Source organism: Triturus cristatus, chromosome 8 (genome assembly GCF_964204655.1).
Source record: "Triturus cristatus chromosome 8, aTriCri1.1, whole genome shotgun sequence".
Classification (NCBI taxonomy): domain Eukaryota; kingdom Metazoa; phylum Chordata; class Amphibia; order Caudata; family Salamandridae; genus Triturus; species Triturus cristatus.
Window position 1 is genome coordinate 116761550 of NC_140591.1, and position 14378 is coordinate 116775927.

General features: G+C 43.5%; 1 protein-coding gene across 5 annotated transcripts in view; it reads right to left on the reverse strand.

Annotated features, from left to right (window-relative positions):
- Nucleotides 1-687: 687 nt before the first annotated feature.
- Nucleotides 688-14378, reverse strand: part of TEX55 (testis expressed 55) — a 460108-nt gene continuing 446417 nt past the window's right edge. For all 5 annotated transcript variants that reach the window (XM_085621142.1, XM_085621141.1, XM_085621146.1 and 2 more), the window contains 2 exons: nt 12592-12654; nt 688-3601 (listed from right to left, as the gene is read on the reverse strand). In XM_085621142.1, coding sequence (XP_085477268.1) covers nt 3569-3601; nt 12592-12654 — 96 coding nt within the window. In that variant the 3' untranslated portion in view covers nt 688-3568. The remainder of the gene's footprint in view (nt 3602-12591; nt 12655-14378) is intronic.

The following is a 14378-nucleotide window of genomic DNA, read 5'->3' on the forward strand; positions in this document are numbered from 1 at the left end:
CGACACAATGGATGCACCGTATTTAATATACGGCACTCCATTTCACAAGGAAAGACAGATATGTCATGAATCCTGACGGATCTGTCGGCGCAAAAGTCACACACTGCTGGAGTTGTGCCGCAAGCATGATGCAACTCCAGCAATGCATGAGGTAGGCCTGTCCCTACGACACTGTGTCACCCTTACGCCTGCCATGAGGCAGGTGTAAGGTTTTGGTGCAGTGGAGTCCTAGAAGTGCTGCAGTGAAATCTCAGAGATTTCACTGCGACTCTTGTACGACCCTTTTTTACGTCGGAACGCCCCCCCTGCATACATTATACCGGACACAGGTATAATGTGGCGCAGGGCTTTACAAGGGGACGCATCTGCCTAGATGCGTCACCTTGTAAATATGACGCAACGTGGTGCATTATTTACGCCACCACTGCGTCACGAAATGTGGCGCAATTAATGCCCAAAAGTGTTGCAAGGAGCTTCTCAATGTTTTCATCTAAGGTCGGCTGCATCACATTCTACTATTCTACAGCAGTGAAGATTGAACAAAGCAGAACTGAAGCAGATTAATAGCAGTGCAGATGTGGGGTCTTCCCACTCGGGGGAACCTTTCCCCTGAATCTCCACCCTGGCAAAAGTATATTTTCCAACTTGTTCTCCTCCTTTACTCAGAATATATACCCAACACCCATATAAGTTTAAAATATATTTTTATTTAGACAAAAACGTAATAAAGAAATGATTCATGATTCCATCTTTAAAAATGAAGCGCCGAGACTCACACTGGACCTCATTAAGAGCTAGTGAGAGCACATACTCATGACAGCCACAAACCTCATGGAATACAGCATACTGCCAGCAGACTGTGCAGGTTTGCAGCGGGTACGTGAATGTAATTGCTGTTCTAGGCACTGAGATGGGACAAGTCCAAGAGCATTGCCTCCTCACCAACATCTGGACATTCAACAGGCACAGGCCTATATCCCTGGGATAGAGGAAGTGCATAGTCACTTCCTGTTCATCCAGGCATGGATGGAAGAAATAGTGCACTGGCATCCCCTCTACATCTGTCCAATCAAATTGGAAAAGAAAAGTCTATTGTCACCCCTTCTCAGGCATGGCAGAAGAGGTGCATTGTCACTTATTCTTCACCTAACTACGGGATGGGGCAAGTCGTGCATTCACATGACCCTGGCATAGGATAGGATTGTGCCTTCACCCAACCATGTGGCATACAGGCTTCTTGGAGATGAAGTAGTGTGCTGTCGGTTCTCCGCCTGGCAATGAGACAAAGGGAAGAGCATTGTATTTTCAAATTCGCCTGGCAACAGGATAGGAGAAGGAAGGGTGCACAGTCAGTTCCTTTGCTCCTAAGCTTGATAAGGGAGGAGGAGAAGAGTCCTACCATAGTCTCCCCACCTGGCCAGGTGAGAGTGGGAAGTGCATTGCCACAATCTCTTCACTGAGCTATGGGACAGGTCTTCATCTGGCAAGGAGATGGGACAAGCGATGGTGCCCTGTGACTTCCTCTTCGCTGCTCATGGGATGAGAGACGAAGTATAATGCCTCATTCTCTTTACCTGCCGATGGGAAGCCAAGGCATCCAAAGCACACAGCAATGAATAGAAGAGAACATGGAGTATGGACGGCTGGAGAATAAAACCCAGTTCATGCTATCATAAATCCAAAAACAACACAAGAAGATTAGCTGAAACTCAGATCCCAGAATCAACTACAAAAGAGAAAGTTAAGAACTGTAAACAGAAGGTAAGAGAAGCTAAGTCAGTTATCATCTAATCAGTGGAGAGGTACACAAGGAAGAAACACAGCACTGCACCAGGTCATGTGTACTGTGGGCAGAAATTAGACCACACCCTTTTGGGGATTGAATTTGGGGAGACCATGGTTGAGGAGGAGCATCGCCCCGTTTGAAGAATGCACCGATGCATGTGGTTAATATAACAGAAAATTAACATTCTCAGACTCAACATTTCCATCCATTTGAGGAAAGACTGGATCAAGAGATTCATCATGTAAATGACCAAGAAATCCAAGTGGCGTGTAGGAACCCATGAACTCTGCGCGTGGCCAGCGCCCGCCTTTGTTCCACCAATGGTCCTCTGACCAAGAGCGAGTTTGTTTCTGAACCATCACCACATCCTTCTGCCTGACAAGTCATCAGATGTGGATTATAGGGAAAGACTGAGCTTCTGTAGCCGCCTTTCACATGAAGGATAACACAAAAGGAAAAGTAGAGAGCGATCCTTAAGGAGGCAGGAGGAAAGCGGTAATGGGGAGGAAAGATTAGCACAAAGGTGGAGAGAACAACATAAAGGACAGCTGCAGAGAGATACAGACAATGAAAAACATGACTTTAAAATGAGGAACAGTAAGGTTAATGAGCTATAACCAAAACAAAAGCCATTAAAGGGGCACACAGAACATAGGAATGAAAACGAAAGGGAGAATTTATCCCAGTTTTCGGAAGACGCAAGACATGATTGTCAGACTGTGGTCTTTGTGACAGTCGGTTAGGTTTGACTAAAATGCAAACCGTTTCTCTTCAGTATCAAATCAAGTAAGGCGTCTTGGTTTGAATTGAAAATCAAATAAAGGGTCAAACTTCGAGTTCGGAACTATATTGTCTTTACAAGAATATATTGTGGCTGACACATCACAGGAGCTCCATTCCACTGAAGAATGTAAAAAAGGATGCAATTGGCTCAGTTCATCAACCATAAAAACCTTTCTGAAGTGCATGGCTACGCCTAGGGTTTCCTAGCACTAGCCAACCAGGAAGCGTATTACAGCTACTAAAAAAACATATGGGAGATTGATAGTCAAACTTCATTATTAAAGTGCCACGTTTGCAGCCTAATTTAAAACAGAAGCTGATTGTTTTGTCACTTTGATTTCGATTGAAAGCCCAATCCACATCCCCACACTGCCCACCTGACATGTCCCATGTCAACAAGGGAAGGTGGGGATGATGGCAACTGCCAGGAAGCCTCATGTCTTTCCATGATAAAGAAAAAATTAAATCTAGTTTGGAATATTTCCCTAAGAAGCTTCAATTCTAGGGGGATTCTGAATATATGGTGCAGAAAACATTGACAGGAAGCCATGCCTTAAAACTAAACCAATGGAGGACCTGAGCTGCAGTGGAGAAAAAGCATCCTAGGGACAGAGGAAAGAATATTGTAGAGCTTTGCATAGACATTCACCAGCAAACAAATCAACTGGTGCAACAGGAATGATGGAAGCGGTCCTGCCGAACAAGGCATTTGCTAGAGGTAGAGGGTTTAGGAGGTGTCAAACACCAAGGGACCTTTGCATTAATACAAGGACAGGGCATGGTTCATAGCACAAGCAATGGGCAGTGTGGCACTTTGCATGAACACAAGGAAACACTCCAGGCTGGCATTCACAATGGCCATCACTGCCACCGCAGTGGTGTATTGACAGATGACGTCCTTGCAGAAAGAGGCCCTCATGTTCGCTTCCTTTGCATACTGCGAGTGGACACGACTGGAAAGCGCTGTCTGATGCCTTCCTCCCCACCGACAAGCCACTTCTATGCCTTTTTGTTCTGGATCATATCCTGCACCTGGGAAGAACAGACACAACAATAATGCTTAGGAATGCTGAATCTATTAGGATGATCACATGTTTTACAAACAAGTTGCATCTCTCATCTGTCCACAATGCTAGTAGCCCTTGGCATTTCTCGCTTAGAACAGTAAATCACAGGATTGGCACGTCTATTTAAATTGACATTATAGTTGCAGAGATGTCTCTGTTACACATGCTGATTTTAATTCAATATTTGGTAGGTCAAATAATGTTTAAGTAACTCCGTCATTTACAAAGTCACTTTGGCTTCAATGGCACCAAAACCTTTTATTGCACATCTGTCGACACGGATGCTTAGTCAAAGTTTGTACATATTTTTTAAAATCAAAAACATCAGATGGCAAAGCTCTTTCTCATGACACAATTTCTGCACCTGCTGGAACAACAAATGGACAGAGACGGACATATGATGTAAGCTGCACGTGTATCAGAACCAGGGTCGGCTACTTAGTAATATTTGCTACTCTCTATCTTTCCCTTTTACCGGAACTCTGATTACTACGGGGCAGATTTACAAGCCCCATGCACCACATTTACGGCGCCGTTGCGTCACTTCTGTGATGCAGCAGCGGCATAAACCATGCGCCATGTTGCGCCTTATTTACAACGTGACGCATCTAGGGAGATGCGTCACGTTGTAAAGCCCTGCACCACATGAAACCTGCGTTAGGTTTCATGTGGGCGTTCCGGTGCAGGGTGGGCGTTCCGGCGCAGGAACGTCTCATAAAAGTGACGCAGTGAAATCTACAAGGTTTCACTGAGTCACTTTTACGTCCCTGCTGCGTCAAAACCCTGCGTCTCCTTGAAGCAGGCGTAAGGAGTGACGCAGTATGTTAGGCATAGGGCGCCCCTGAGCATTGCTGGAGCCATGTCGCGCTTGCGACACGACTCCAGCAATGCGCCGCCCATACGCCACAGGATGTGACACGCATCGCCCTATCTTTGCGCCACGGTGCGCCGCATTGTAAATGTGACGCATTTGTGCTGACGCAGGTAGGGAATTGCATGTAGAGTCTTTTCTGGCGCATCCCTGCTGATTTGCAGAGATGCGCCAGAACTCGTAAATCTGCCCCTACATCTTTTACATTGATTACTGTCCTCATCTTTTAGGTTGTCATCCAATCTTCATCTCACTCTTCTCTCGAGTCAATCTGTAACTCATTTATTCATGTTTCATTTTCATTTTCTGTTTCATCTTAGACCTCTCTGCACATGCCATTCTCTTTGTTGGTTATCATTTGCCACCTGTTTTCAATGATCAATTTCTACTTTTGGTTATAAGTACAACCATATATTTCCCATCATATTTGCTCTCGATCATCTCTGTATGCACCCTCCTGGGGCTCATATGCTTTCTTGAGAAAGAGATACTGCCCTGCATCAATAACACAGACCCTCCCCCAAGAGACCCTGTGGCTAATCATACAAATAAATGACATGGAGGCTTTGTGGTCAAGTGAAAAAGAACACGTGTTCCTCAACAAAGCATCCGACTGAAATCCACAAGCCCTCTAGACACCGGTGCTCCTCTTCATTTGCACTTGCACACCCCCCCACATATGTCGCAGCGGTGGCCGCTCCTCCTACATCACAGCCAGGAACTGAAACGATCTTCCACTCCAACTTCGTACAGCCCCCTCGCTAGCAGACTTCAGAAAGATACTCAAGACCTGGCTCTTCAACAGAGATACAGCACTGGGATACCCCTAGGAGTGACAGAGCTGCGCTATACAAATGCTGTTTGATTGAACCATATCTTTTGACACCCATGTTCTATAGTATCCCAAAGATATGTAAGAGTATCAACAAGTCTCCATTTTATCTAGATACCATTAGAGACCGGAACTATTAGCCCAAAATATGGATTTTGTTTTTTGCCCTATTTTCTACCATATACTTTATCATACTTGACAGATGTTATTACTATGTTCACCAACTCGATCAGAGAATACTCATTTACTGGAATCAGATATTTGGTTGAAATTGGATATAGAGTTATTTACACCATTGTTCATCAGCAAAGTAAAGTACAGGTCATAGTTTAGGTAACGGAAACTAGAACTAATCTCCTTGCAGTGCCAGCTGAATTCATGGTAAAATAGAAATTGCTGTGAGTAAAACCTTTTTTCTCTTTAATGGTTCATACTAGGAGCAGATTAAGGGCACTGTAACACTTTTTAAGCATGTTTGTTTACCCTTTCTTGTAACTGCAGCTGTTGTAGCTTATTTCAGTTTGAGTTTATTAGAAATCTGTAAGTCATTATATTTCTTGAATAATTCATACAAGGGGTCTTCTGTCCTCTTGAAAAAATCTACAGTCCTGGAGATGGTCTCAGTGACTTACAGCGACAGACACTGAAACGTCAATGTAGTTGTCAATCTCCTCTAAAAGGTTATTGCCAAATGTGTTATTTGTACCTAAATTCTATTTTCTGGACAGGATCAAATACTGGATATAGTATTTGGACTTTTAATACATTGACATGTGGTCCATTAAGATATGTGTAATTCAAGAATAAATGTTGTCACGGTGTTTTAAGATTGATCTTTTGGGAACCCCTTTTGTATATACAACATAATGTTTTCAATATACAAATATTAATCTACACACCTGCTTTGGAATTTTTTTTTCTCTCTAAGTAATGGGTTTTTTTAATTTAATTTTGAATAGCTGTGAATTTAAATATTGAAATCAAAATATGACATTGCATTTAAAAAATCATATAACTACATTTGTGTAAATACATTTGTGGGCATTCTTACCCATTATATAACATTCTAAAAGTGGCATTTTCAGAACTGTGATTAAAAATCCCACTTTACCAATAAAGTAGGCTTTTAACTCTAATTCTATAGACACCAAACTCGAACTGTTCACCTGCTCCCAATTGAAAGTTATCACTTATTAATTGTAATAACGTAACCCTATGTTGTTGTGTGTAAGAGATGGGCCCTGTAGTAGTGAAAAAATGATTTAAGAGATTTCCATTGCCAAGGCATGTAAAACGTATAAGTACATGTGAACCTTTCTAAATACACAGCACTCTGCCCTCGGGCTGTCCAGGGCCTACCCTGGGGGTGACCTATATGTAATAAAAAGGAGGGTTTGGGCCTGGCAACAGGTTTATTTTTCCAGATCGAAATTGCAATTTAAAAACTGCATTCACAGGCTGCAGTGGAAGGCCTGAGACATGTTTAAAGGGCCAAGTGGGTGGCACAATCAGTGCTGCAGGCCTGCTGGTATCATTTAATTTACAGGCCCTGGGTACATGTAGTACCACTTTACTAGGGACTTCCAAGTAAATTAAATATGCCAATTGGGTGTTAGCCAATTCTACCATCTTTAGAGAAGGGAGCACAAGGACTTAAGTGTAGGTTAGCAGTGGTCAACAAAAACAAGTTCAGAAAACAAGAGGGTGAACGCAAAATGTTTGGGAATGACCCTGCAGAAAGGGCCAAGCCCAACACGGATCCATATTACCTGTTCCTGTGTGCATCTCTGCCTGGGTCGTAACACAGAAATGTTCAACAGATATTTCCAGTGTGGTCAAGGACTTCCACAATATGGCCCATACTCATGATGATATTAAATTAACAAACATAGAAAAAGAGCAAGAAAGTCTGGTGTGTGGAGGGTGTCAAGTGTGCAAAACCTTTGACTTAGTTAAAGAATAAATGAATTTTCTAAATGAACACAGTCGACAACGGATTGATCAAATTTACTAAGTTGTTGAGCTTGGCCACTCTGTGAGCCAGGTGATGGTTTATAAACATTCTTTACAGAGCTGTGAGTGCCAGTCTGAAATGAGCATTTTGTTGCAGTATTTCATGTATACCTATGATTCTACTGGCTGATGATCTACGATTTCTACATTATTGTAATTTTTTTTAACCAATTCTGTAGGTCTATCAGTTAGAAATGTTATACAAAACGAAGGCTTTGTATGGCTAGTACGTGGTAATGAGCTGTTCCCTTCCTTCTCAGATCTGCATGCATGGCTGTCATTGGAACAGCCCCCGCGTCAGACGCACTGCGTGCTCTTTTGCACAGATGAATTTTGGAAGTCAAGTCTGGCTCTGGGAGCGACACAGAAGAACCCTGTGCTCCTCCTTTGCTAAGAACCTAAACTATGGGTTTACCGCCATATGTGAGCTAATGTAATCATGTGTAATCTTAATGTAATCTAAATTCATATTAGGCTGTGTAATTTTGGGTTCTGATTCTTCTGGCAGACACAGCTCCTTAATGCAGCCTAGCTTGAGCGAATGGTCCTGCACACATGGTGCAGCAAAGAGTCCCTATAGCAAACACATGAGGTGTTTGGTGTGTGAAGAATATATGTTCCTTCCTATGTGTATTGCTCCCAAAACAGTGACTTTTGAAGCCTGAAAAATAATAAGATACCAATTACTTCTCTAGAAATGTTTCCATTTCCTGACACTACAATCAGGCGATGACATACAAAGATACATAGGCATGTTCTTACTTTAAGTCACATGCTAGATACTGTCTCTGAGCTGGTGGTGGGCTGGTTTGAGTACTTTATACTTCATTGGTATCTCTAGAGCAATTTATCATTCTGTGATGAGAAATATGGACAGAGCCCCTTCCGCTAAGCATTCTTTTAATATTATACTAGAATGATGATAGGTGTGTGTATATAATCAATACTAAGCCGTGTACTTTTTCTAATTTTGATTTTAAGACAGTTACAGGGTGTTCAGAACTTTTGACAATACGTTTGACTCTTTTATTATGCCTCTTTATGAAGCAGGATGTAGGTATGCGCGCTGCTGACACACACATGATCATATGACTGACAGCCGTATATTGACGTAGATGGCTGCTATGTGCTTTACTACTATTGTGCGCATTTGTATGCATGGAAATATATCGGCCGTGTTGGGCCTACCTTGCTGGCGGAGGCAAGGGTGATCAGCTTGACATGGTGTTTGAAATGTCTTTTTTCTCTTTTAAACGGTACAGGCTTGCCCCACAAACAATATTCATGAGGCCTCAAAGAGCAAGTTCACTCCGCCTCTGCTGACCTTCGACGGCATCCCTCTGTGTTTGTTTAACACCGAGGACTGCTTACTGCTTCACACAACTCTCCTTTCTCAGCTAAGAATAAAAAGAAGCAGAAAACAACAATATCTCAGGATAGATTTAATGCGCCTTCCCTACTGTATATGGAAGCGCATATATTTCACTGAGTCCACTTTGATAAATGTATCTTGAATTTTCAAATGAGAAAATTTAAAACGAAGCTTTTTCTAATTTGATTATACATGAACGATTAGTGCCTTTTAGAAACTATATATTTTTGTTTTATGGGTCTGGATTGCGGAGGGAGCGCCGTAACCATCGCAGGTTGATTGATTGGTTCCTTAACATGACATACTTGTTCTCTATTAATGTCCATTCTCTCAGCCCTCTATCTTTACCACCACCTCTTCACTGGCAGTCTCTATCCAGCAGGCTTCCATTATCCCTGCTAGAGGTGAAGAGTCTAGGATGCTGGAACCTTTCGTGGAGCCGTCAGGAAGCCATTGGACGCCGGCCCGCAGAACGGGGCGCCACGCTGCCAAAGTAAAGCAACTTGAAACTGCGGGGAAGCTCTGCGAAGAGGGGGCACCACCAATGTGACAAAGAAGGTCAGCGTCCTCAAACGGGCCAGAATAGAGGACCTAAAATAAGGTATTTAGGGGCCATATGTAGAAAGCAAAATTGCGATCGCAAACGCCGAAATTCGCCGAATTTCGGCGTTTGCGATCGCAATTTGGGCAGTATGCTATGTAGGGAACAACAACCCACATGCAAAATAAGGAATCGCAAAATTTGCGATTCCTTATTTTGCAAATGCATTTAAGGAATCCCAAATAGCGATTCCTTAAATGCAATGTAGAAAGCACCCAAGTTGTGCTATTTTGGCTTAAGGAATCGCAAATTACCACCAACTTCAGGTTGATGGTAATTTGCGATTTCTTTTAATAATGCAGTTTTTTGCATTATTCAAAGTGCCATGTGGCACACATACATGCCCTTAGGGCATGTATGTGCGCCACATGTGCACCCATGCTCATTACAGGGGTGCAACAGGGTGTCCTATTGACACCCTTGCAACCTTGAAATTGCATTCTCAATTTGCGATTCTCTAATTGAGAATCGCAAATTGAGAATGTCTTCCTATTCATTCCTATGGGCCTTTTAGCCCATAGGAATGAATGGCAAGGTATTCCTTATTTGCGATTCTCAATTAGAGAATCGCAAATAAGGAATAGGTGGGATTTGCAAAAAAAATTGCTAATCCTACCTACTTAGCGTTTTGCTATTCTCTAATTGCGATTCCCTAAAAATTGCAATTAGAGAATCGCAAAACACAGCCTACCTACATATGCCCCTTAGTCAGTCATATCAAAAATGCAAAAAAGGGAGGTGTGAAATCTACACAGTTGAGTATGTGTACCAAAATAAACACGTGATAAAGGAAAAATGCATCTCCCATCAGGCACGCTACTGCCCCCGGCAGGCCACGGAGCACATTTCCTTCAAGCAATACTGAACCCATGCGCATGCGCCTTTGTGCAGCGAGCTGGCAGCCTGTGTGGGTGAACGGTGTTAAATGGCGCCAGGTCACTCATCACTGGTTTGCTCGGTGGCTTGGATGCAACGAAGGCATCGGCTGCTGTTAATCCTCTTGCTTCTGACAGCCATCACTGCTTCCACTCCTTACTAATGGTCGCGTGTTAGAGCAGACAGAGAATCATGGCCATTCAAAGCTAATGCAGACATCAACACCGCTAGCAGAAAGAGGAATAAACCCTCTGCTAATAGACCCTTCATAGCTCCGACACCGAAATGGCGGCAATCGCTAGCTGCGCGCGCAAAGCGTCCTGGCAGGTACGTCAGCAGCGCCAGAACATTACCATTAGTAATGAAGAAAGAAGATGACCAGGGAGCCATTGTCCTGCATTTTATTGTGCAGAAAGCACAACGGATGTCCGCCATTAAGCGCGTAACAGATTATTACAATCTTGCTGTAATGCCACATTACCAGGGGAGGACAATGAACGCTTGATATACGGACCTTATTCCAATGATTACCTATACATTGCACCATGGGCTGCGGTCTTATAGCAGGTATTACACTTGGAACTGCTCATTTTATTGTGGATTCAGTACAGCGAAAAGGCACAACTTTGGCCAAGTAATAGGAGTCATCTACTGAATGCATCGCAAAAAGCGGAATCCACTCAGCGCTCGTAGATTTCAAAGGGGGCGGGGGCTGTGACTTTTCTTTAATCTCCCAACAAGAACTCCACTTCTCCTTAGTCCACTTAACTTTTATTTACATCTATTGAGTTTGCCAATACTTTTTTAGGGTGTGCCTAACACAGGTTGGATGGCCAGAATACAACATATTCGATGCCGCTAACGATTCATTCTAATACGCTTGCACGCGGCTGACAATACTGATTCACAATTTATGATTGTACATCCCATCACAACCGACCCTCCCTTCAAGAGGGGGCAGAACAAATATTTTTCTGGAATTACCCTCACAAGGAAGAAGACACATTGGATGCATCAACCCAGACGCACAGTTTCCACTCTCTCCTTCAGTTTCTGTTCCACCAGTAGGCCAAAAGAAGGTCCTAGCACTATGAAGTTGTAGGAAAGTGACAAGATGGCAGTAGACAAAAAAGCAAAATTACTTACAATAACTAACGTGGGAACATATCCTGTGGGAGAGGGGAGAGCTGATGATCAGAGAGAGGTGTGGCACTGGGGCCAGAGCGGCTGACTCCGGAGTGCGAGGTTCACGGTTCGATGCCCGGCGCCGGCGGCAGCTCAGCATCATGCGACTCTGGGCAACGGCTCACTTAATCTCCCCAAAGGCCCCCCAGTGCCTGGATACCCTTAGGGGTGATAAGTTTGCACTTTACAAACGAGGAATTATTACCACCATCCTTAAGCTTGCGAAAATTAAATACAAATACTCCTCTAGTTTATATTCCAATAGACAACTAATAAGTAGTGTCAACTGGATCAATCAATCAATCAGGAGTTTGTAAAGCGCAGCTACTCACCCGTGAAGTTCTCAAGGCACTGGATCCAACCACTCTGGTGCAGGCATTTTGGAATTGACTGCAATGGAGTGGATTGCAGTTGCTTTTAGCTCCTGCATCTCCATGGGATAGTGCACAACTCAAAGTTTGCATGCCGGGCTTACCAGTGGTCGGACAGCGGTATATATACAAAACAACTGCAAAATACCCGTTGCTTTCTTCCACCTACCACACTGCCAGTTGAAAGCGCTCTGAAGCAGCAAAAACCCACCATGGAGCACTACACAAAAACCTTAAATGGATAAATAAATGTCCTTTGGGGGCATGCAGCCAAATATACAAAACATGCGTCAACAATTGGATCTATTATACTTTATAAACCATTTGTAACTGGCCAACTGGTGTTCGTACCAGAATCAGCCCCTGTCCACCTTACGCTTGAACCTTGCCATGTTGCAGTACCTAAATAACAGATGTAACCCGGCAACAAGATATATTTAGCGCAAATGTGCCATCTGGTGAATAATGTCACAGTGTGTCTCAAAACCCAAGCTGACATCTGTACACAAAATAACTTCCGAGGATTCTTAAAGGTGGTGATTGTTAGTGACTCAGAACTGGCCAGAGAGAAGTGTCTTCTTCACTTCACTAGATGCATTCTGTCACCCGGCTAGATTCCTTCCACGTTACCACCACAACTACTTGTAATAAGATGTGGGTAAAATGAGAACTGCAACGGGAACTATTCACAACCTTTCGCATTCACAACCTCTCACATCCCAACTTTGAATGGGACAGGGGTAGACCGTCTTTGCAGCACAGCACCTCCTGTGATCTGGGAGAGGAGCAGAGTTTCCCAGAGCATTCCAAACACTTGCACTCTGCGCACCATACCTGCTCCAGCATGAACTGCAGGGGGTCTTCGGGCTTCTGGTACACTATGTTCTCTGTGATCTCCTGGGAGGGGGACAGAGATGGGAACGAAGAGGGAGGTACAGGACAGAGGGGAAGGGAAGAAAAGAGTGCATGAGATGGGAATAAAGAGTGAAGGATGGGACAGAGGAAGGGAAGAAAAGAGTGTAAGAAACAGGAATAAGAAGCAAGGGACAGGATAGAGGGGAAGAGAATAAAAGAGTGAAAGAGACGGGAATGAAGAGCAAGGGAAAGGAGAGAGGGGAAGGGGAGAAAAGAGTGCAAGAGACGGGAATACAAAGTGAGGGATGGGACAGAGGAAGGGAATAAAAGAGTGCAGGAGATAGGAATAAAGAACAAGGGGCAGGACACACGAAGGGAAGAAAAGAGCGCAAGTGACAGGACAGAGGGGAGGGGAAGAAAAGAGTGTAAGAGATGGGAATGAGAAGTGAGGGATAGGATAGAGAGGAAGGGAAGAAAAGAATGCGAGAGATGTGAATAAAGAGCAAGGGACAGAAGGAAAGGGAAGAAAAGAGTGTACGAGACAGGAATAAAAAGGGGGAGAGAGAACCGAAGGAAAGGGAAGAAAAGAGTGTAAGAGACAGGAATAAAGAGCGTGGGACAGGACAGAAGGAAAGGGAAGAAGAGAATGCGAGAGACAGGAATAAAGAGCCAGGGAAGGGACAGAGGAAGGGAAGAAAAGAGTGCGAGAGACGGGAATAAAGAGCAAGTGACAGGAAAGAGGAAGGGAAGAAAAGAGTGCACAAGACGGGAACGAAGAGAGAGGGATAAGGGAGAGGGGGGAAGAAAAAAGAGTGTTAATTGTTCATCAGGTTCATCGAGTACAATTTACATTCAGTTTTCATATGCTCAGTTCCTTGTTGAAAGACGACAGACAGACACTGTTATTTTCTATAATACTTTGTGGTTGTTTTGGAATGAGACAGACAGATGGGGCAGAACTTGATATGTTCTACGGTACCTGGTGGTATCTAGGGTAGACTAGTTAGAAATGCTAGACAGAAAATATGACATTTCTATAGGTGACACACAGAGAGATAGGCTAGACAGGATATAAAATGTTGCAAAACACCTTATGATGTTTTAAAGGAGACTGAGAGATGTACAGTAGACAGAAATTGCATATTGTTTAGGGGCCAGATGCATTAACAGACTGATCACAAAAAGTAGGGCAAACTGCACTCTGAGTGCCTGATTCACAAAGGTAAACTTAGATGTTTGGTCTAAACTCAGACCAAAAGTCTAAGTTTAGGACTTTGTGAATTCACAAAGGCCTTCACGAGTACTATCATTGTGTCCGCACTCGGGCCGAAGATCCTGACTATTTATGACTTGTCTCTGATTTTGCGATGCGATCTATGAACTCATAGGTTGCATCTCAAAATGTCTCAGAACTGTGTCTGTCTAATGGTATATGTTATGTTAAATAGATTTATACAGTGTACAGCTACTCCCAAGAGTGTCACGGCGCTAAACAGACATAATGGCACCTACAGATAAGACCTATGCAGATTGCCAGAAAAGCCACATCTTTCGTTTTTTCGTAAAGACGGGAAGGTCCCATATTGAGCGCAGCTCCCTAGGGAGTTTGTTCTAGTTAACTATCCCTAAATAAGAAAAAAATCTGCCACTGGTTCTATGCTGGCAGCTATGTGGGACTTTAGCCAAGTGTTCAGAAGAAGAACGGGCTAATGAATATTAAATAGGCAGGGATGCAACTAAACAAAACTCCGCTCTCTCTCCAGCAT